The sequence below is a fragment of the Ranitomeya variabilis genome, chromosome 2, assembly GCF_051348905.1.
Source record: "Ranitomeya variabilis isolate aRanVar5 chromosome 2, aRanVar5.hap1, whole genome shotgun sequence".
NCBI lineage: Eukaryota > Metazoa > Chordata > Amphibia > Anura > Dendrobatidae > Ranitomeya > Ranitomeya variabilis.
In genome coordinates this window covers 245,102,768-245,126,902 of record NC_135233.1, presented here as the reverse complement: position 1 = coordinate 245,126,902, position 24,135 = coordinate 245,102,768, and the positions used below count along the sequence as shown (strand labels likewise).

At 47.8% G+C, this 24,135-nt stretch overlaps 1 protein-coding gene across 2 annotated transcripts in view; it reads right to left on the bottom strand.

The window, feature by feature from the left end:
* Positions 1–1,140: 1,140 nt before the first annotated feature.
* The window catches only part of ODF2 (outer dense fiber of sperm tails 2), a 32,772-nt gene continuing 9,777 nt past the window's right edge, over positions 1,141–24,135 (bottom strand). Inside the window, exons 8-20 of one of the 2 annotated variants that reach the window (XM_077284379.1) lie at positions 18,467–18,541; positions 17,348–17,419; positions 17,146–17,262; positions 14,564–14,749; positions 14,341–14,450; positions 13,251–13,386; positions 12,380–12,490; positions 12,112–12,216; positions 10,320–10,478; positions 9,976–10,076; positions 9,614–9,780; positions 8,995–9,116; positions 1,141–1,443 (exon numbers count right to left, since the gene is read on the bottom strand). In XM_077284379.1, coding sequence (XP_077140494.1) covers positions 1,270–1,443; positions 8,995–9,116; positions 9,614–9,780; positions 9,976–10,076; positions 10,320–10,478; positions 12,112–12,216; positions 12,380–12,490; positions 13,251–13,386; positions 14,341–14,450; positions 14,564–14,749; positions 17,146–17,262; positions 17,348–17,419; positions 18,467–18,541 — 1,635 coding nt within the window. In that variant the 3' untranslated portion in view covers positions 1,141–1,269. Of the gene's footprint in view, positions 1,444–8,994; positions 9,121–9,613; positions 9,781–9,975; positions 10,077–10,319; positions 10,479–12,111; positions 12,217–12,379; positions 12,491–13,250; positions 13,387–14,340; positions 14,451–14,563; positions 14,750–17,145; positions 17,263–17,347; positions 17,420–18,466; positions 18,542–24,135 lie in introns of both variants that reach the window. The other variant, XM_077284380.1, reaches the window with a different exon arrangement.

Genomic DNA, 24,135 nt, shown 5'->3' with positions numbered 1-24,135 from the left:
TTTAATGGATGTCCAAAGCAGAGATCCCTTTAAGGGCACCTGATTAGTTTCTTTAAGTATTCACAGTGGCTTTGTTAGGTCTATTAGTGATTCTAGTAATAGTCTCAATCTAAAGACAGTAATCCTGCAGATCAAAATATTCATGGGACAATTGTGGAAGTTGCCATGAGGCCGATGTTCCACGTCCGACCTTCAGCGCCTGAGTTTGACCACAAGCGCGTCAGGCTCGTGTGTGGCAGGAGACCCAGGATTCGGCTGCACTCGGAAGGTGAATGTCGCATGAGTGAAGCCAGCTTATTACGCCTTCAGAGCTGCAGCTATCCTGCTTGTTGATGGTTTCCGGGTAGCCTCAGAGTTAAAAACCAAGACAACTAATTATTGATGTGCAAAAAACCCACATAAAACCGCTATTGTCCTGAGCTTTAAAGCCAACCCAAGAATGAGAAATATGGGGAGTATGGTCACTGCATCCAGGACCCCAATTAGTGAGAAGACCCCTTCATACAGTGTACAGCGACCTTTGTGTGTAAATTCTTGCACCAACTTCTAACTGATCAGATCTCTTCTTCGATTTTGTAACCACCATAGAATAAGGGTATGTTTCCACGGTCAGTAAACGCTGCTTGTTTGACGCTGCAGCGTCAAACAAGCAGCGTCCAGATGTTCCAGCATAGTGGAGGGGATTTTATGAAATCCCGTCTCCACTATGCGTGGAAACCCGCACGCGGCGGCCCTGCGACTCCGGACATGCTGCGCGTCTTTTCAGAACGCAGCATGTCCGTACACCTTGCGGGGACGCAGCATCCCCGCAAGGCATATCACAGGGCCCTATGGCGAGGGGTGCGATGATCCCGGATGTGTACTGTACACATCCGGCACCATCGCGTCCCATTAAGGGGGCGGGGCTTAGCGCCGAGCGGCTTCGCCGCTGCGGCGATCCCGCCAGCGAAACGGACCGTGGAGCCATACCCTAATAACCCTGGGATCTGGTGCTCAGATAACGCCTGTACCTTGTTATACTAGACCGTATGATCAGGGTGCACAGTAGTGGATGAGAACCTCAAAGTCTGAGTGCAGACGACCTGAGTTTATACACAAAAAGGGGTTTTCAGAAATATAAATGTAAAAAATAAACTAGGAGAGGGTTTCTAATTTATTCTTTTAGTCTGAGTTTGGTCCCCAAAGTTTGTTGATTGTCTTGTGATCCATGGCCAGTACAGATCTAATGCATTCTGTTCCATCCGACCCTTTGATGAGGTTTGGTCTTTTTCAGAGAGGGGTTCGAGGACGGATCGGGGAGCTGGATAAAGCAGCCTCCCCGAAAACATTGTTGTATGAAGACTTCAGGAACTGGACGTAGTTCTGCATGCTGCGGTTGGTGCTTTCGGACTGTTCCAGTCGGTCTTTTAGATCCTGTAAGCGACTCTGAAACCGTCGCTCAGCCTGGATGGGAGAAGATCAAATTAGGATCTTGTACATAAGCCAGAACCTCAAAAAAAGTAAACCAAAAACCACTGCACACAGCAAGCATCTATAGGAAGACTGGGTACGGCTCATACTCTGCACACAAGTTGTCACCTTCCAGTACTGTCTCCACTGCACCGGCCATACGGCAGGAGGGGATAGGAAGAGGGAGAGAGGCATCAGGATCACAAATGGTTAAATTTTTATATGGTCTTATTGAAACTGAAGAATTAAAGGGTTAAAGATGCCCAAATTCACATAATGCGGCCCCGTAACTCTCACATATTGAGTAGATGCAGGGCCTCCTATATGTATCCATAATTCTTATCCTCCAAAGCAGAGGTCCCCAACCGCCGGTCCGCGGACCAGGACCGGGCCGTTGGGGTTTTTCAGCCAGTCCGCGGCGCCCCTGTTCAGCGGTCACGTGGGACCGCTCATTAGAGAAATGAATAGGCGGCTCCACCTCCCATAGGGGCGGAGCCGCATAATTCATTTCTCTAATCAGCGGTGCCGGTGACCGCTGACAGAGGAAGAGGCTGCGGCACCGAAGACCAGCTGTCCGGGGGAAGGAGCGGGACGCCGGGAGCAGGTAAGTATCGCATATTTACCTGTCCTCGTTCCACACGCCGGGCGCTGTCTCCATCTTCCCGGCGTCTCTCCGCACTGACTGTTCAGGTCAGAGGGCGCGATGACGCATATAGTGTGCGCGCCGCCCTCTGCCTGATCAGTCAGTGCGGAGAGACGCCGGGAAGATGGCGCCGAGGAGCTGCAAGCAAGACAGGTGAGTATGTGTTTTATTATTTTTATTGCAGCAGCAGCAGCAGCTATGGGGCAATAATGGACGGTGCAGAGCACTATATGGCACAGCTATGGGGCAATAATGGTGCAGAGCACTATATGGCACAGCTATGGGGCAATGGTGCAGAGCACTATATGGCACAGCTATGGGGCAATAATAAACGGTGCAGAGCACTATATGGCACAGCTATGGGGCAATAATGGTGCAGAGCACTGTATGGCACAGCTATGGGGCAATAATGGTGCAGAGCACTGTATGGCACAGCTATGGGGCAATAATGGTGCAGAGCACTGTATGGCACAGCTATGGGGCAATTATGAACGGTGCAGAGCACTATATGGCACAGCTATGGGGCAATTATGAACGGTGCAGAGCACTGTATGGCACAGCTATGGGGCAATAATAAACGGTGCAGAGCACTGTATGGCACAGCTATGCGGCAATAATAAACAGTGCAGAGCACTGTATGGCACAGCTATGGGGCAATAATAAACGGTTCAGAGCACTGTATGGCACAGCTATGGGGCAATAATGGTGCAGAGCACTATATGGCACAGCTATGGGGCAATAATGGTGCAGAGCACCAGGGAAACAAGCATGGTGCTCCCACTCATTCTGAACCTATGGTAAGTTGAATCACATTCTCATTATAAATGTCATAATTATATGATAAGTATGCACTAAGCTCCATCCCTCCATAACCCCACCCCCATATGACCAAAGCCCCGCCCCTGCCCCACCCCCATATGACCAAAGCCCCGCCCCTGCCCCACCCCCACCGGGCCATGGAAAACTGGTCTTGCTTAAAGCCGGTCCCTGGTGCAAAAAAGGTTGGGGACCTCTGCTCCAAAGTACAGGTGTCCCTTTTTATAATAAAGGCACTATAAGGAGGGACTGGAGTGGTGATCAAGCACACTCACTGCCACTCCATTTTGTCCTGTTGTGATGATCAGTTCGGGTCCCAGCAGTCACACACCCACTGATCAGCAAATATTCACCGTCCCTGCTTGTTTTCAATGGACAACCCCTTTAAGAGGTATAGTCCCAGTGGATTTACCTCTCCACATGCACGCAGAGGTAGATGTACCTCTTACCACATTGGCGCCTCCAATGAAAAATAGGATCAGGCATGTTGAAATGCAACGTCGCCGACTCTCACATCTGCTGTTGTGAGCTGAGGATACCCTTATACACATTAGATGGTCATCTGGTCCTACAGAAAATAGGGATTTTTGTGTAGTCTCTGTAAAATACTTTTCTCCTAGCTAATCATTGGGGGACACAGGACCATGGGTGTTCTGCTGCTGCCACTAGGAGGACACTAAGTGAATATAGAAAGATTAACTCCTCCACTGCAGTATACACCCTCCTGCTGGCTCTAACTGAACCAGTTCGGTAACAAAGCAGTAGGAGCTTAAAACCATTAACAAGAATAAACTATGTCAAAACCAATAAACAAACACAAGCCATCAGGCTAACAGGGTGGGTGCTGTGTCCCCCAATGATTGGCTCGGAGAAAAGGATTTTACGGTGAGTACACAAAAATCCCTATTTCTCCTACGCCTCATTGGGGGACACAGGACCATGGGACGTCCTACAGCAGTCCCTGGGTGGGGAACAATTAACTATTACCCCATGTATCAGCGAGTTACAGATGCGGTACTGCCGCCTGCAGAATCAGTCTGCCGAGGGCCGCATCTGCAGAGGCCCGAGAATGAATACTGTAATGCTTTGTGAAAGTATGAAGGCTAGACCAAGTCGCAGCTCTGCAAACCTGTTCTGCTGACGCCTGGTACCGAATGGCCCAAGAAGCACCCACTGACCGAGTGGAGTGTGCCTTAATCCCTGCTGGGACAGGTTCACCCCTAACACGGTAGGAATCCTGAATAGCCAAGCGAATCCACTTGGTTATTGTGGCCTTTGAAGCGGCTAGACACTTCCTTCGCCCCTCCGGAAGCACAAACGGAGCATCTGACTTGCGAAAAGACGCCGTCCGCGAGACATATCTCTTCAGGGCTCTCACAAGATCCAGGGTGTGAAGAGCCTTCTCGATGTGATGTACTGGTGCCGGACAGAGTGAGGGCAAAACAATATCCTCATTGAGATGGAAATAAGAGACAACTTTCAGCAGAAAAGACGGGGATGTACTCAGAACCACCTTGTCTTGATGAACATTCAGGAACAGGACTCGACAGGACAGGGCCGCCAACTCCGAGACTCGCCTGATTGACGTGACCGCAACTAGGAAGGCTACGTTCCAGGAAAGGAAAATTAGAGAGATATCCTGCAGCGGTGCGAAAGGGGCCTCTTGTAAAACCACGAAGACCAAATTAAGATCCCATGGTTCCAATGGCATCTTATAGGGAGGCACCACATGAGAGACTCCCTGAATGAACGTCTTCACCTGTAATCTGTTAGCAATCCTGCGTTGGAACAGAACCGATAAGGCTAAAATCTGCCCTTTGAGTGAGCTAAGTTCGAGACCTGAGTCCAATCCAGTCTGTAGAAATTCCAAAATGGAAGGAATGGAAAAGTCAAGAGGCGAACGTCCAAGGTCTTTGCACCATGAGAAGTCTTCCAGGTGCGATGATAAATGCGCATAGACGCGGGCTTCCTAGCACTAAGCATGGTGGAGATCACTTGATGAGAGAATCCTGCTTGAGCTAGAACCCAGGATTCAACGGCCACGCCGTTAAACACAAGGCTTCAGAGTTCTGATGGTAGATAGGGCCCTGCGACAGCAGATCTCTGCGATCCGGCAGTCGCCAGGGGACGTCCGCGACTAGTTGAACTAGTTCCGCGTACCACGTCCGGCGTGGCCAATCCGGCGCAACCAGGATTACTGGTACCCCCCTCCGCTCTGATCTTCTTGATGACTCTCGGAAGGGGAGCGGGGGAAATACATACGGAAGCCGAAATTGATGCCATGGAAGGACCAGTGCGTCCGCTCCGATGGCCACTGGGTCGTGGGACCGAGCTATGAACTCAGGAACTTTGGTGTTTAGCCTTGAGGCCATCAGATCCACATCTGGAGTGCCCCAGTGACAGCAGATCTGCTGAAAAACCTCTGGATATAGAGACCACTCTCCTGAGGCGAGACCCTGGCGACTGAGAAAGTCTGCCGCCCAGTCTCTATGCCTGGGATGTGGACTGCCGAGATCACCGAGCGGTTCATCTCAGCCCATCGGAGAATGTGACCGATCTCGATCATGGCTGCCTTGCTGCAGGTGCTCCCCTGACGGTTGATGAATGCCACAGTTGTGGCATTGTCGGACTGAATCCTGATGGGTCGACCTGCCAGGAGGTGATGAAACCGCAGAAGGGCTAGCCTGATTGCTCGTATCTCCAAAATGTTGATTGTCAGACGTGACTCTCGAGAAGACCAGCGCCTCTGTGCCGTATGATGGCGGAACACTGCCCCCCCAGCCAAGAAGGCTGGTGTCTGTGGTCACTACTAGCCATTGTACTGGAAGGAAGGACGTCTCCTGATTCAATGAAGACTGCAACATCCATCACCTGAGGGTCTGTTTGACCCGCTGAGAGAGGTGGAATCGAAGGTCGAGAGAGAACGGATTCCTGTCCCAAGCCGCCAGACGCACATGTTGCAAGGGGCGGAGGTGTAGCTGTGCGAATGGAGCCGCCTCTATAGCTGCTATCTCCCGGAAAGAGTCTATTGCCTTGGCCAGAGAAGCCATAGACCGTGACAGGGAAGTGGTCAACTCAGAGGGACTACGCTCGCTAGGGTCGGTAGCATTGGCTGGTGGCTCCTGGGCAGATACCCGGTCATAGGCCGTGCAGAACGCAGTATTGTGGCCTCGGGGCAAAGAGACTTTGCAAGTGGTACATGAGGCAAAAAACACAGTATGTGTTTTGTTAGCCTTTCTGGATGTTTTGGATTGAGACATAGTGTACCCTGGTGTCCAGAGAGATAGAAAGGGAAGATTTACGTGCAGCGGAAGGGTTAAGCTAAGATCCTGCAGCTTACCCAGGTCCTGTGTCTTGAGTCTCCAGGGGAGGTGCCGGTGTCTGTCGCCTACACAGTGCTTCTGTCAGCGCTGTCTCTGCTGGTGTCCAGGCTCCCAGAAAAAAACACTGCTGCGCTGCCGGAGATGTAGGAAGTTGGCGGCCGAGATAAAAAAGGCGCTTCTCGTTTAGAACGAAAAGTGTCAGAACACACGTGCGGCTCCACCCCCAGTAGGCAGGGCTATAAAAATGCGGCCTATCCTGGCTAGAAGCCGGGGAATAAATTTTTGGAGCCGGGGGAAGAGCGGGCCGCGGTCGTTCACCGCAGCACCCACCAAACCTGCGGCCTATCCCGGCTAGAAGCTGGTGACTAAATTTCTGGGCGGAGTGAGAGCGCGGGCCGCCGTCGTTCATCGCAGCGCCTGCGTGCCAGGCTTTGGGGCTGGGGGCTGGTGACTGGGGGGGGGGGGGGGGGATTTGGGGCAAAGTAAGGAGAGCTGAAGCGGTGTGCAGAAAAAAAACCCGCCGGACACTGGGACACCTCCCCCCTTCCTGGGACCAGGACCCCCTTCTCTGCACCCAGATGGAGCCTTCAACCAGCTGCAGTCACTCACGGAGTGCCAGGAAATGTAGCGGAGCCGGAGCTGCAGGTGTGCTGGTCCTAGGGTTCACTCTCAATCCACCATCCCTATAGACAAGGGGGGTGGAGAGAGCCTTTCTGCCTCCTTCCATCATCTGCATAGAATCAGTGGTGATGCAGTGGGGGCTGCACGGATGCCATAGTGAGGCCTCTGTATATCCACGGAACAGGGTAGTATGTCCGGCTATAGGCCTGGCTCCAGGAGAGGATAAATAGAGGCCACACTATGTGCTCGCCTGTTGCTGGTGTGGGGAGATCGGGACACGAAGGAAGTCGCCCCTAAAGTGAGCTCAGGCATGACATCCCACGTCGCAGGAGAGGATACGGGGAGGCGACACTCCGCGTTCTCGCCTGTTGATGATTCGGGGGAAATCGGAACCTTGAAAGGATCCTTCACCCCATCACTCCGTTCCTAATGCCCCCAGAGGGGGATTAGGGAGGGTGCTGATGTCTCCTTCAGGGGCCTTTATCCTTGCCTCGACCTCAACCCAGAAACCAAAAGGAATTGGGGAAGGAGGGGGGGTCTCGACTTCGAACCAGCACCCGAGGGACTGGGGAAGGAGCAACATGGGGAATAGCCATCTCTACTTCAACCAGGCTCCCCGTAATGGGGGGCCGAGGAAGGAGCCATGCCGGGAGTCTTGCAGGAGACCCACTTTTCTTTATCTGTAATCCGTCGGAAAAAAACGGAGTAAAAAATCTTAGGTGTGCCTCCTATGCGACACTAAGCAAAAACTGGAGAAGGCTGATGCCGTCCAGGGGTGTATACTGCAGAGGAGGTGCCACAGTTAATCTTTTTCAGATTATGCAAAGTGTTGCCTCCTAGTGGACGGCAGCACAACACCCATAGTCCTGTGTCCCCCAATGAGTCGACATTACAGAAAAGTAAAAAATAACATAAAAACGTTGTGGTCTGAAAACCAGACCCAAGTGCCAGACACTAAGCAAGAACTGGTTCACTTAGAGCCAGCAGGAGGGTGTATACTGCAGGAGGAGGAGTTAATCTTTCTATATTCACTTAGTGTCTTCCTAGTGGCAGCAGCATACCACCCACGGTCCTGTGTCCCCCAATGAGGCATAGGAGAATCAGAATTTTACTTGTGCAAGCTTGTGATATTGACATGTCTTATAACATTGTTCTCTTATCGTTGATGACTAGTGAGGTCTACTGATATGCCGATTATGCATTGTGTAGGCCAGATAGATTGTTGACTTTGAGAACAGAGGAGGAAAAACTATGCAAATAGATTAAATCAAGTAATGCTACTTGAACTTATCTCCATTTTTACCCTTTATGTTAATACTGAATGAAGGACAATTTACGTATCAAAATAGGTTACATGCCACCGTACAAAGAGAGAGAGAGAGAGAGAGACAGCCAGAGATTCTGCCCCGTCATCCAAACATCCAGGGGACCAGACCCTACAGGACTGCTGCCAATTCATCATCGCTCCATCAGGAGGGACACAGCTCTATTATGCTACAGGAAACAACCTAGGGTGCCTCGGTCCCGGTTGGAAGAATACAGATCTGCTCCATTGACCATCGCTGAACCATGGTTGTTTGGAGAAAGCCAGGATTGGGACCTGACGGTCACCTGGCTCCAAGGAGATGTTTGGAGAAGCCAGGTTGTGACCCACATGTCAACTGGTCTTGTACCTCAATGGACTTTCATCTTCCTCAGCTTGTCATTACTGTGTGTGTGTGTGTGTCCGTGCGTGTGTGTGCCACAGGTGGGGGTCCACAGCTGTCATTATCACGGCGAGTCAGTGGAAGGGTGAGACTCTAATGTGCACCATCTTGGGGTATTTACTGGGGCTGTTCTACGTGTTATCTGCCTGTTTTGTGGTTCAATAAAGTATGGCCACACTGTAATATATTGCCACACTGTTTTACCCTCATCCTGTGTTGTCTGAGTAGCGTTATCCCCACATTAAAGGGAGAGCGGGCGTTTGGCGGGACGATCCCTGGTCCATGCGGTTTCGAATAGCGGACCTGGGCACCCGCCAACCCCTGTGTCTCTACATTCCTCAGACAATGGAGGTCTGCAGATCACCACCTTTGTGTAGGGATAAGAAATGTGATATTTCCACTCTGACATTCACATGACGCTGAACCCACAACTTACGTCTTCTTTGCTGCGGCGGAACTGGTTTAATTCAGTTTTGGTTCTGCTCAGTTGTGTCTCCAGATCCAGGATTTTGGATTGTGTGACCCTCTCTTTGGATGATGCTCGCTCCCTGGTCTGCTCTACCTAAAAAAAAATAAAAAAATGTAGAGTTTTCAATTAGGGCTTAGAAAATTACGTCTTTTATAGTGATTGCTCGATGCAGTGCAGTCGCCTTACGCCCCTTGTATATGCTCATAAGCTGAAAGTTACCATAAACCCCTATTCCCATACAGAAGACTAAAAACTGTACATATGATGAATATGCCTGCCCTAAAGCCCGAATGCAGGGTGCACGTATTTTGAAAGCGAGTATGATTGCATAAAATAACTATTCAAACCAAGTAAAGGCGCTCAGTGCACCCTTGCTGTGGCCAAACAGTTCAGTGCGTTTTCCCTCCCACTTGCCCCTCCATGTCAGTCCTCCTCTTCCTTGATTGACAGCTTTGGCTTTGCAGGAGCCAGAGGGGGTGATAGATGCAAAACAAGTAATTAGGAACAAGGCGCACTGAATTGCTCTGCAGCGCTAAGAGTGCACTAAGCACCTGTGCTTGGTTTGAATAGTTGTAAATGTCCCTACTTGCCTGTCTACGGGAATCCTCGATGGCCACCTCCAACTGGCGAGATAGAGAGGCGCAGTCCCGGGTTTTCTCCTCGAGGCGGAGCTGGTTCTGATGAATCGTCTCTTCTCGTTTGGCCACGACTTGTAGAAGTTCCCGGTTCTGAGCTCCAGAGTCGTCCAGTCTCCTTTATCAGAAGAGCATCACAAAGTTTAGCCATTTGGGCGAGTGTGCAACAGCATTGCTGGGTCTGTGTCATGTCTGGTGCAGGTTGGGGGCTGTACAGGACACGGGGGTCCTCTCTGATGTCCATGGGTCGGGTCTTTCAATATGCATGCCTAGAGTGTGGATACCTGGCGCCCTCATGTTACAGATTACTTACCTTTCTAACTCTTCCAGTTTTAGAGCTTGAAGTTTATTCTCCTCCATTGCAGACTGATAGCGATCTCTTGTGGACTCCATCTTGTCTCCTTGTTGCTCCATCTACAACATGAACAAAAGGTAGAGCCATTTGTACTCATTGACAACTGACACTGGAGATTATTGGTTGTCAGCCAGATCTCTGAGATGCCTCTATCTGTTGGTCCGCTTCCCACATTCTGTCTGGCGTTTGCTAATCCAGAGTCTGATTGTCCGGTACTGTATGAGAACTCTGGTTTTGACTCCTTTCCTACCAAAAGTCCACCTTGTTTCTCCAGCATCTTCATGGCAGAGCCTGTTCCTTACCATAATCCGCAGCTCGGAGATGATGGAGGAAAGCTCGGCATTCTTCTGCTCGTACCCCTGCAGCTGGTCCTGACAGTCCTGAAGCTTCAACTCCGTCATCTTCAGCATCTCTGGTAGCTTTTCCAGTTCTTCCAAACGATTCTGAAATTTTCGATGAATCTGGAGACAAGGGGAAGGCTACTTTGAGATACACCTACGTGTAGGGAAAAGGCTAGTCTACGGGCACTGTTCTGGAAATTGGTGGACACAGACACCAAGAAGTTGGATCCCTCTGTGGAGTAAGAGGTGGCCATGCCTGGTCCCGAAGATTGTCATCGTTTCATATCCCAAATCCAGCCATAGGTCTGGCGCTCAGTTACAAGGGTTGTCCAATTTGGCAAATCCATTTCCATACACGCCATTAGTTAGTAGAGGGGGTCCATGTCTTGGTCTGAGTAGATACCAGAGGACCCGTCCTGTCCGAAATGTAACAAACCACTGATGTGAATGGGAACTGTGTAATACTTCACTTCCTCTATGGTGGCACTGCAGGAAATCTAAACACTTACTAGCAGGAGTTCCCACAGGTCAGTGGAAGGTCCCAGCAAGGGGGACGTATTGTGATCAGCTTATTGTCAAGGGAACCTTGTAGCAAGTAGGGATTGTCCAGTCTGGAGAACCCCTCTAATGCACGTGGCAGATGGACGGCACAGAAGTGCAGAGAATCGGCATCACATCCAATCATTTTACTAAGTTGGAAAACTCACAAGTAGCCATATGTAAGAAAAATGTTTGAAGCCTCATGGAAACTTCATTGTTTCCGACCAATCCTGTAATCTTCAGTAGCCGGCGCTGATCGTCTGCTGGACCGGTTGTCCGATGCCTCAGTATTGATACTAGTAACATCTGATAACTATATACCTTCATGAACTTAAAAATATCTGGTAATAGGAAAACTCTAAATGTCCCATCCTCCATTGTGTCTGTGTCCACCAAAGCCCAGAACACATCAGATTATGCAAAAGGAAGCCCTGGCGGGTATGTGTCCAGACGGTACCTCCAAAGGTTTACTATGTCCATACACTTTACATAAGGCAGCTGATCTACTAACATTGTCCCCACTATACACATGAGAGGGCGGTGTAGGGGGCTTTAGGTTATTGTATAAGGCAGCATTCACACATTGGACTGTTAGTCACGAACCAGCAGGACACACCATCCTATATGCCTATGAGGCTGTTGAGTTCAGGTCAGAAGACCCTCGTCCAGTCTGTGAATGCGGCCTAAGGGTGCCGTGCAGTCGGCCTTGTCCCTAAGCTGGCTGGTCAGTTTGAGCCAAATGCTGTGGCGCCCATGTGAGGCTTGTAGCCACCACACTGCAGATGTGGCACATGTAGGACTGCACATGTAACCTTTATTAGAGGTTATAGACTGGGAGCTCAAGAGTTGTCCAGGATTAGAAAAACATGGCTTCCTATCCCTTTCAAAGACAAGTCCAGCAATACCTTCACATGGTCAGTCTGTTAATGAGAAATCAGAGTTTGACTTAATATGCAAATGAAGCTGAAGAGCTATGGTATATCTGAAGCCTCTGTCACTCCGGATGTATACACCGCGCCTCGGTGCTTGACCCCAAGAGTAAAGTGTACTTTATTCACCCTTTATAAAACTGTTTTCCGAAATCAGAAATAAATAACCTTTAAAGATGAACAGTGCAGCGCTGCAATCCCACAGCCATCCTGCAGACGGGTGGCGCTGTTTTGAAGCCATGTTTTGCAATCCATGCCAACCCCTTTAAATAAATCACTTATACCTGCTCTAGCTCCACGTTCATTTCCTCCTTCATGTTCTTATTCTCCATGTCCGATCTTTCCAGCTGGACGCACATTTGATCGGCCTCCTGACGAGTTTTCTTCATCTATAGGAGAGAATTAGGGTCTTTATGGATTGAACATGGGCAGTTGTGCAGCTTTTCTCTGGGTGGTCCATACTATGCTACGTGGTAGGTAGTAGGATTGGTACCGGTTTGCATAGTCTATATTAGATTATCAGCCATTACGTTGTACCGAGGGGGAACAAACCTGATCCTTGTAGGTGTCTACGAGACCCTCGTACTGCCGCAGAGAGCTTTTGAGCTGTTGCACCTCGCTGTGAGCCAGACTTAGCTTCTCCTCCACCGTGGTTAGTTGTGCCTAGATAATAGAAACACAGGACATTACGACTTCCAAGATTACTAGATCAGCACTATTCCTCCGACCACTGCCCTCTATCCCTTAACCGCTGCAGCCAATCAACACTGAACAGCTGCAGCCTTCAGTATTCCATCAGAGAAGATGTAAAGGCTGCAGTCGATCGGAGATTGCTGATTAACTAATAGTCCCATGATGTTAAAGTCATGTGACTGCTGGAAAAACAGCTTTGTGATTGGAGAACGGTTTCAGGAAGCCAGTATGCCCTTTTTTATGCTACAGCAGAGCTGTGAAGAAGGCATTATCCAGAGGTAGACAGCCCCTTTAAATATCACTAAATGGGTCATAATATGTTACCAATATTTGCCATTTACCTTCTGCTTAAAAAAAACAAAACACGCAGATTTATGCGATTTACTCATAGTATGGCGCCACCTGGTGTTTAAAGTGCATAACAATGTGCGCGTCCACGGCATGAGCTCAGTGCCGGAGGACACACATGCTCAGTCACTGCCGCAGAGTAGGGATCATTGTGAGCAGCCAATAGACAGAGCTTTCTGGCCGGCTTGTCAGAAGAGGAGCGGGGCCTGTGCATGGTTGTGGAGCCGAGGAGACACTCAGCAGGGATAGTAAGAAGGAGAAGGAGACAGATTTTGCTTACAGCACACCATCAGCAGATCAATGGGACAAATGTTTGTTGTGAGACCCCATCAAAAGCTGAAACAAAAGGGACACAACATTTTTTGTCCTTCTAGTAACAGACCTTAAGCTTCTCATACTCCATGCGGAGGCTAGTGTTCTCTGCTGTCTGCTGGTGCAGCCGGTCTAGTACGGATTCCCGTTCGGAGCGTGACTTCTGCTCGCCATGCTGCTTTTCTTCTAACATTTGGCTCATGCGGCTGGGAACACAGGACAGATTCAGATCTAATAGCACAACTTGGGTAGATTTCCCATAAGTAACCAGAAAACACCCCACTAAAAGGAGTTATCCGGGAGTTTTAATATTTTTGCGTATGGGGCCAAGAACTTACAGGAAGATAATTCACTGCATGGCGTGGATCTCTGCCGGCTCAGTGGTCACGGGCCGCTCCTGCCAGCGATTCCGTGACCTCATGTCAACAGAGTAGAGTCTTCTCTTCCGCTCTGTTGATGGGGTGTCTCTGCCCATGCCATGCTGATCGATACCCAGCCCCCTCAATTAGGAAGTAGGGGGCTGGTTATCAATCAGCCTTGCATCAGCAGTCCAAAATCACTGGCTGAGCCGGCAGAGATCTTCCCCGTGCAGAACAGGCAGGTATTAAGCAACCAAAATAAAAAGCGTTCTGGATAACCCCTTTAAAGTGTAGAAAAAAAGATCATAGAAAAATGATTATATTGCCTGGTCCTGCAATAAGTCCCTTTATTAGAGGTTTTTTACACTGTTAATCCGCAGCACCGACCACTGAAGTCTGCGCTGCACTAACCCAGGCCGTGTCCTGTTCAGCGGCATCTTCAGTGCGGGACTCATACGATCTGACAGCGTTCGTTCCAGCACTGAAGCCGGGAGCAAGGAGCGACAATCAGGGCGCTGCCTAGGTGAGTGCAGCACAGACTAGGGCTGTCAGTGCTGAGGATTTACAGAAAACTCCTCTAATAAAGTGATTGAATAGAACGATTATACGGCCCGGTCCTGGATAATAATGTTCTGAAAGTGGAGGAACATGTTTATTTCCAGTACAGAACCAGTGGCGTATTCTGGTGTCTGCAGTGCTCCCAGCACATCTGGTCTCCTGTAGCAGCACTGCCTTGGATTGCAGTTTACATACGTCTATAGTTGGGCAGGATAAGTGCTCAGCATCGGCCGTTCATCTTACTCATTCAGCAGGACGATCTCGGACTCCGTCTGACTCCTCTCTTTCGTCAGGACGTTACAACGGCTCTTCAAGGTGTCAATACTTGCTAGAGCTGAAGAAAGCTCAGCGTCCTGTCATAAAAAAATGGTGGCATTGAGCTGATGCGACCTACAGACAGTAGGACACCCAATAGGGACAATCATGGGAGTCCCACCCGTTCACACTGACACTGACTGGTACTCGCCTTTGCCAGGAGCTGATTATTAAGCAGCTGCACGGTCTCCTCACTTTTCTCTGCCCGATGCTTCTGGGCACGAGCCGATTTCTTCAGACCTTCCTTGTCAGACTCCAGTTTGTGCCGGAGTTCATCAAGTTGTGCTGTCAGCAGTTCAAGCTCTTCCTTATGTCGGACTTCATTGTGCTCCATGTTCTGAAACCAAAAGACTGGTTAAAGGGGTATCCCAGGGTAGGTAAACTATCAGTAGTATAGGTGATAATTGTTAGATCGGTTTGAGTCCTGCTGCTGGGATCCCTCTGTCTACCAGAATAAGGGATTTGGTCTCGGTTCTGCGGATCCTTTTAGCTCCCACTGGTTTCAGCCATGAAAGAACCAATGGAGACTGATCGTTCTCCTTTTCAGGCATGTTCCCACAGGTAGGAACCACAGCAATCTAACAATTATCCCCTATCCCTTTAAGGGTGTTAGTTACAGTGTGCTGCCCCTTTCCCTGCATTGTATTGCACATCCCCCAATTGTCACAACTCTGTGGTCAGATTACCAGGGGCTCCTTCCCTGTCCCGAATGCTACTGGTGCCCTAGCTATCCCTACTCCCTGGATTACTTTTGATGGTGAAGACACCGGGGCCACGTACCTTACTGAACTTCTGAATTAGCTTTATACATGTCCTCCCAAGGGAGGACATACAGCAATAAATGAATATAGCAATCATACAAATATACACTCACAGACAACAGAGAGGAACACCGGGGAGAAAAGGAAGGAAAACCAAATAGGAGAAGATGAGGATTTCCACACAGCAGAAACATTAAGCAACAGTCACAGATGAACACTCCAAATGCCTCTACCAACAACTGACATCCTCACTTCACACCAGGCAGTTTAACACTAACACTGGCAATCTAAATTGGCAGAGGCGAGTATATATAAGGGAGGAGAGTGTGTTGTGAATTTGGATTCTGGGCTCCCCCGGTGGCCGCTTGTGGAATTGGACTTGTCATCCTCTTTCCTGTTTCACCTGATTCCATCAGTAGTGGGTGTCGCTATTTAAGCTCATTTCTCTGGTGGTTTCTTGCCGGTCAACAATGTTATCTGATGCCTCTCAGTGCTTGTTCCTGCTTCTAGACAACTACTAGATAAGTTGGACTTTTGTCCATGTTTTGTTTTGCCTATTTGTTCCAGTTCACAGCTGAAGTTTTGTTACTGTGTCTGGAAAGCTCTCGTTGATCAGGGATTGCTACTCTGGCGTTATGAGTTAATGCCAGAGTTTAAGGTAATCTCTGGATGGTGTTTTGTTAGTGTTTTTCTGCTGACCATGAAAGTATACTATCTGTCTTCTGCTATCTAGTAAGCGGACCTCAAATTTGCTAAGACTTTTTTCCTGCTGCGTTTGTTGTTTCATCTGAACTCACCGTCATTATATGTGGGGGGCTACTGTCTTCTTTGGAATATTTCTCTAGAGGTGAGCCAGGTCTTATATTTCCCTCTGCTAGCTATTTAGGTCTTAGGCCAGAGCTGGGCATCTAGCGATAAATAGGATATGCTACCTGGCTATTTCTAGTTGCGCGGCAGGCTTAGTTCATGGTCAGTATAGTTCCATCTTCCGAGAGCTTGTCCCTCTATAGGCTTGCTATGATCTCTGCTTGCAGAGATCATGACAGTACTGTCATGATCTCTGCAAGCAGAGATCATAGCAAGCCTATAGAGGGACAAGCTCTCGGAAGATGGAACTATACTGACCATGAACTAAGCCTGCCGCGCAACTAGAAATAGCCAGGTAGCATATCCTATTTATCGCTAGATGCCCAGCTCTGGCCTAAGACCTAAATAGCTAGCAGAGGGAAATATAAGACCTGGCTCACCTCTAGAGAAATATTCCAAAGAAGACAGTAGCCCCCCACATATAATGACGGTGAGTTCAGATGAAACAACAAACGCAGCAGGAAAAAAGTCTTAGCAAATTTGAGGTCCGCTTACTAGATAGCAGAAGACAGATAGTATACTTTCATGGTCAGCAGAAAAACACTAACAAAACACCATCCAGAGATTACCTTAAACTCTGGCATTAACTCATAACGCCAGAGTAGCAATCCCTGATCAACGAGAGCTTTCCAGACACAGTAACAAAACTTCAGCTGTGAACTGGAACAAATAGGCAAAACAAAACATGGACAAAAGTCCAACTTATCTAGTAGTTGTCTAGAAGCAGGAACAAGCACTGAGAGGCATCAGATAACATTGTTGACCGGCAAGAAACCACCAGAGAAATGAGCTTAAATAGCGACACCCACTACTGATGGAATCAGGTGAAACAGGAAAGAGGATGACAAGTCCAATTCCACAAGCGGCCACCGGGGGAGCCCAGAATCCAAATTCACAACAAGAGTGGCTGATACTGCACAGCTGAGATCATCCAAGCTGAACAGTTTAACCCCTGCATTGCTGAAACCTACACAGTTTAATATGAAGGAAAACTGCTTCTAATCAGTGCAGGAGTGGGAAAAATCGGACGCTGCAGTCTTCTGGCTCCTCTCTGTTGTGGCAAACCAGGGACACCAATAGGGCAAACATGGGGCTGTGTTCTTACCCTGATCTGGACAGACAGTCGATTATTCTCAGCCTCCCGGCTCCGTAGCTGCCCCTGTAAGTGAGCTCTCGTTGCTTCTACAGACTTGGTAAACTCGGTTGATGTCCTACATAAATCCTATAGAAAAAAGAATAAATCACAACTAAATTTAAGAACTGCCCCAATCCCCTCGCTGATAGACATATGGGAAGATTCCTCAAACCTTTTCTGTCTTTAGTTGTACCCTGAGGTCTTCCAGCTCTTTCTCCCTCTCGTGGAGTCTCAGCTGGAGATGCTAAGGGAGCACAAGGATTAGAGGTCGTCTTAGTGTACAGATGAGGGTCTTGGCAGAATTGAGACAGGGTGTATATTTTCCATCTTTAGCAGCAGAAGTCTCCTAAATGCTCACAGCGTTAGGGTCAATTTATCCCCTTTTCACACACTGACGTACATGTCCGTATGTATGAGCGAACACTGGCAATTATAGGGCAGATATCGGCTGCGTTATACAGCCAGCACCTGCCTCTAACAGCAGAGACCAGAGCTAGGTCTGATCGCTGCTGTGTAACAAACTAGAGGCTAATGTTAATCAGGTGAGGCTGTGCGTGTGTATCGATGCTGGCCCTCACATGGCAAAATCACAAAGAAAAGAAAATCAAAAACAGGACAATCACTGTTGTTTCAGTGTCACCGCTCCCAAAAAAATGCAAGAAAAAGTGATGGAAGTGTTGAATGTACCACAAAGTGATACTGATAAAAATGCCAGCTCGCCACACAAAAAGACAAAGCATCACACAGCTCCACGGATTAAAAAAAAAAAAATAAAGTTACGGGTCTCTGAAAAAGTTTAGATTTTTTTTTTAAATATTTAAATTATACAGAAAAAAAAAAGTTTGGCATCACTGTAATCGTCCTGACGTGGAGAACCGCATCATCAGGTCAATTTTACGTTTCGATGAATGTCATAAAAACAAAACAATGGTGGTAGGTTTTTTTTAACCATTTCACTACACTAGGAATTTTTTCTTTTTTTTTTCCCCGATGCATTAAATGGTGAACTGAATGGTGTAAATCTACGACTCGTCCACAACAAAGGAAAAAAAATTAAATCTCATGCTTATGTTGACAGTACAATAAAAAAAAAGCTATAGTTCTTGGAAGAAGAGGGAAAAAAAAAACGGAAGCGCAAAAATGAAAAATGCAGTCAGGAAGGGGTTAACCACCTAAGTATATCTTATATATTACACATGCCCTAGATTTCTGCCAGCAGTAGTGGGGAATCCCACCGCCCCTGGATTGCTGTCACTTCCCTCAGTTCCCCAGTAGAGGGCAGTGTCCGTACCGCTCTCTCCGTGTCTGCGTCTGACAACTTCCTCAGTAACAGCTCCTTCTGCTCCAGTAGTCGATGAGTCTCTGTCTGTTGGAAATTCAGAGTACATATGCCATCAAGTATATCGTTATTGGAAAGCACCTTTGATGTATTTGGGAAAGTTTTCTCTAGCCTTAATGAGTAATCCTATGAGCTCTTAAGCGTCTCATAATTTATGACAGTTACCTCTATATCTGGCGGATTTATCAAAAAATGTAATGCACAGAAAGTATGGAGGATTGGTAAAACGTGTGGAGGATTGGTGAAACGTGTGGAGGATTGATTAAATGTGTGGAGGATTGGTGAAACGTGAGGAGGATTGGTGAACAATGAAGGATTGGTGAAACGTGTGGAGGATTGGTGAAACGTGTGGAGGATTGATTAAATGTGTGGAGGATTGGTGAAATGTGAGGAGGATTGGTGAACAATTAAGGATTGGTGAAACGTGTGGAGGATTGGGAAATGTGTGGAGGATTGGTGAACAATGGAGGATTGGTGAAACGTGTGGAGGATTGGTGAAATGTGGGGAGGATTGGTGAAATGTGTGGAGGATTGATGAAACGTGAGGAGGATTGGTGAACAATGAAGGATTGGTGAAATGTGTGGAGGATTGGTGAAATGTGGGGAGGATTGGGAAATGTGGGGAGGATTGGTGAACAATGGAGGATTGGTGAAACGTGTGGAAGATTGGTGAAACGTGAGGAGGATTGGTGAACAATGAAGGATTGGTGAAACGTGTGGAGGATTGGTGAAACGTGTGGAGGATTGATTAAATGTGTGGAGGATTGGTGAAACGTGAGGAGGATTGGTGAACAATGAAGGATTGGTGAAACGTGTGGAGGATTGGTGAAACGTGTGGAGGATTGATTAAATGTGTGGAGGATTGGTGAAACGTGAGGAGGATTGGTGAACAATGAAGGATTGGTGAAACGTGTGGAGGATTGGTGAAACGTGTGGAGGATTGATTAAATGTGTGGAGGATTGGTGAAACGTGAGGAGGATTGGTGAACAATTAAGGATTGGTGAAACGTGTGGAGGATTGGTGAACAATGGAGGATTGGTGAAACGTGTGGAAGAATGGTGAAACGTGAGGAGGATTGGTGAACAATGAAGGATTGGTGAAACGTGTGGAGGATTGGTGAAACGTGTGGAGGATTGATTAAATGTGTGGAGGATTGGTGAAACGTGAGGAGGATTGGTGAAACGTGAGGAGGATTGGTGAACAATTAAGGATTGGTGAAACGTGTGGAGGATTGGGAAATGTGTGGAGGATTGGTGAACAATGGAGGATTGGTGAAACGTGTGGAGGATTGGTGAAATGTGGGGAGGATTGGTGAAATGTGTGGAGGATTGGTGAAATGTGGGGAGGATTGGTGAAATGTGTGGAGGATTGGTGAAACGTGAGGAGGATTGGTGAACAATGAAGGATTGGTGAAATGTGTGGAGGATTGGTGAAATGTGGGGAGGATTGGTGAAACGTGGGGAGGATTGATTAAATGTGTGGAGGATTGGTGAAACGTGAGGAGGATTGGTGAACAATGAAGGATTGGTGAAACGTGTGGAGGATTTGTGAAACGTGTGGAGGATTGATTAAATGTGTGGAGGATTGGTGAAATGTGAGGAGGATTGGTGAACAATTAAGGATTGGTGAAACGTGTGGAGGATTGGGAAATGTGTGGAGGATTGGTGAACAATGGAGGATTGGTGAAACGTGTGGAGGATTGGTGAAATGTGGGGAGGATTGGTGAAATGTGTGGAGGATTGATGAAACGTGAGGAGGATTGGTGAACAATGAAGGATTGGTGAAATGTGTGGAGGATTGGTGAAATGTGGGGAGGATTGGGAAATGTGGGGAGGATTGGTGAACAATGGAGGATTGGTGAAACGTGTGGAAGATTGGTGAAACGTGAGGAGGATTGGTGAACAATGAAGGATTGGTGAAACGTGTGGAGGATTGGTGAAACGTGTGGAGGATTGATTAAATGTGTGGAGGATTGGTGAAACGTGAGGAGGATTGGTGAACAATGAAGGATTGGTGAAACGTGTGGAGGATTGGTGAAACGTGTGGAGGATTGATTAAATGTGTGGAGGATTGGTGAAACGTGAGGAGGATTGGTGAACAATGAAGGATTGGTGAAACGTGTGGAGGATTGGTGAAACGTGTGGAGGATTGATTAAATGTGTGGAGGATTGGTGAAATGTGAGGAGGATTGGTGAACAATTAAGGATTGGTGAAACGTGTGGAGGATTGGGAAATGTGTGGAGGATTGGTGAACAATGGAGGATTGGTGAAACGTGTGGAGGATTGGTGAAATGTGGGGAGGATTGGTGAAATGTGTGGAGGATTGATGAAACGTGAGGAGGATTGGTGAACAATGAAGCATTGGTGAAATGTGTGGAGGATTGGTGAAATGTGTGGAGGATTGGTGAAATGTGGGGAGGATTGTGAAATGTGTGGAGGATTGATGAAACGTGAGGAGGATTGGTGAACAATGAAGCATTGGTGAAACGTGTGGAAGATTGGTGAAACGTGAGGAGGATTGGTGAACAATGAAGGATTGGTGAAACGTGTGGAGGATTGGTGAAACGTGTGGAGGATTGATTAAATGTGTGGAGGATTGGTGAAACGTGAGGAGGATTGGTGAACAATGAAGGATTGGTGAAACGTGTGGAGGATTGGTGAAACGTGTGGAGGATTGATTAAATGTGTGGAGGATTGGTGAAACGTGAGGAGGATTGGTGAACAATGAAGGATTGGTGAAACGTGTGGAGGATTGGTGAAACGTGTGGAGGATTGATTAAATGTGTGGAGGATTGGTGAAACGTGAGGAGGATTGGTGAACAATTAAGGATTGGTGAAACGTGTGGAGGATTGGTGAACAATGGAGGATTGGTGAAACGTGTGGAAGAATGGTGAAACGTGAGGAGGATTGGTGAACAATGAAGGATTGGTGAAACGTGTGGAGGATTGGTGAAACGTGTGGAGGATTGATTAAATGTGTGGAGGATTGGTGAAACGTGAGGAGGATTGGTGAAACGTGAGGAGGATTGGTGAACAATTAAGGATTGGTGAAACGTGTGGAGGATTGGGAAATGTGTGGAGGATTGGTGAACAATGGAGGATTGGTGAAACGTGTGGAGGATTGGTGAAATGTGGGGAGGATTGGTGAAATGTGTGGAGGATTGGTGAAATGTGGGGAGGATTGGTGAAATGTGTGGAGGATTGGTGAAACGTGAGGAGGATTGGTGAACAATGAAGGATTGGTGAAATGTGTGGAGGATTGGTGAAATGTGGGGAGGATTGGTGAAACGTGGGGAGGATTGATTAAATGTGTGGAGGATTGGTGAAACGTGAGGAGGATTGGTGAACAATGAAGGATTGGTGAAACGTGTGGAGGATTTGTGAAACGTGTGGAGGATTGATTAAATGTGTGGAGGATTGGTGAAGTGTGAGGAGGATTGGTGAACAATTAAGGATTGGTGAAACGTGTGGAGGATTGGGAAATGTGTGGAGGATTGGTGAACAATGGAGGATTGGTGAAACGTGTGGAGGATTGGTGAAATGTGGGGAGGATTGGTGAAATGTGTGGAGGATTGATGAAACGTGAGGAGGATTGGTGAACAATGAAGGATTGGTGAAATGTGTGGAGGATTGGTGAAATGTGGGGAGGATTGGGAAATGTGGGGAGGATTGGTGAACAATGGAGGATTGGTGAAACGTGTGGAAGATTGGTGAAACGTGAGGAGGATTGGTGAACAATGAAGGATTGGTGAAACGTGTGGAGGATTGGTGAAACGTGTGGAGGATTGATTAAATGTGTGGAGGATTGGTGAAACGTGAGGAGGATTGGTGAACAATGAAGGATTGGTGAAACGTGTGGAGGATTGGTGAAACGTGTGGAGGATTGATTAAATGTGTGGAGGATTGGTGAAACGTGAGGAGGATTGGTGAACAATGAAGGATTGGTGAAACGTGTGGAGGATTGGTGAAACGTGTGGAGGATTGATTAAATGTGTGGAGGATTGGTGAAACGTGAGGAGGATTGGTGAACAATGAAGGATTGGTGAAACGTGTGGAGGATTGGTGAAACGTGTGGAGGATTGATTAAATGTGTGGAGGATTGGTGAAATGTGAGGAGGATTGGTGAACAATTAAGGATTGGTGAAACGTGTGGAGGATTGGGAAATGTGTGGAGGATTGGTGAACAATGGAGGATTGGTGAAACGTGTGGAGGATTGGTGAAATGTGGGGAGGATTGGTGAAATGTGTGGAGGATTGATGAAACGTGAGGAGGATTGGTGAACAATGAAGCATTGGTGAAATGTGTGGAGGATTGGTGAAATGTGGGGAGGATTGGGAAATGTGGGGAGGATTGGTGAACAATGGAGGATTGGTGAAACGTGTGGAAGATTGGTGAAACGTGAGGAGGATTGGTGAACAATGAAGGATTGGTGAAACGTGTGGAGGATTGGTGAAACGTGTGGAGGATTGATTAAATGTGTGGAGGATTGGTGAAACGTGAGGAGGATTGGTGAACAATGAAGGATTGGTGAAACGTGTGGAGGATTGGTGAAACGTGTGGAGGATTGATTAAATGTGTGGAGGATTGGTGAAATGTGAGGAGGATTGGTGAACAATGAAGGATTGGTGAAACGTGTGGAGGATTGGTGAAACGTGTGGAGGATTGATTAAATGTGTGGAGGATTGGTGAAACGTGAGGAGGATTGGTGAACAATTAAGGATTGGTGAAACGTGTGGAGGATTGGTGAACAATGGAGGATTGGTGAAACGTGTGGAAGAATGGTGAAACGTGAGGAGGATTGGTGAACAATGAAGGATTGGTGAAACGTGTGGAGGATTGGTGAAACGTGTGGAGGATTGATTAAATGTGTGGAGGATTGGTGAAACGTGAGGAGGATTGGTGAAACGTGAGGAGGATTGGTGAACAATTAAGGATTGGTGAAACGTGTGGAGGATTGGGAAATGTGTGGAGGATTGGTGAACAATGGAGGATTGGTGAAACGTGTGGAGGATTGGTGAAATGTGGGGAGGATTGGTGAAATGTGTGGAGGATTGGTGAAATGTGGGGAGGATTGGTGAAATGTGTGGAGGATTGGTGAAACGTGAGGAGGATTGGTGAACAATGAAGGATTGGTGAAATGTGTGGAGGATTGGTGAAATGTGGGGAGGATTGGTGAAACGTGGGGAGGATTGGGAAATGTGGGGAGGATTGGTGAACACTGGAGGATTGGTGAAACGTGTGGAAGATTGGTGAAACGTGAGGAGGATTGGTGAACAATGAAGGATTGGTGAAACGTGTGGAGGATTGGTGAAACGTGTGGAGGATTGATTAAATGTGTGGAGGATTGGTGAAACGTGAGGAGGATTGGTGAACAATGAAGGATTGGTGAAACGGGTGGAGGATTGGTGAAACGTGTGGAGGATTGGGAAATGTGTGGAGGATTGGTGAACAATGGAGGATTGGTGAAACGTGTGGAGGATTGGTGAAACGTGTGGAGGATTGGTGAACAATGAAGGATTGGTGAAACGTGTGGAGGATTGGTGAAACGTGTGGAGGATTGGTGAAACGTGGAGGATTGGTGAACAATGAAGGATTGGTGAACAATGGAGGATTGGTGAA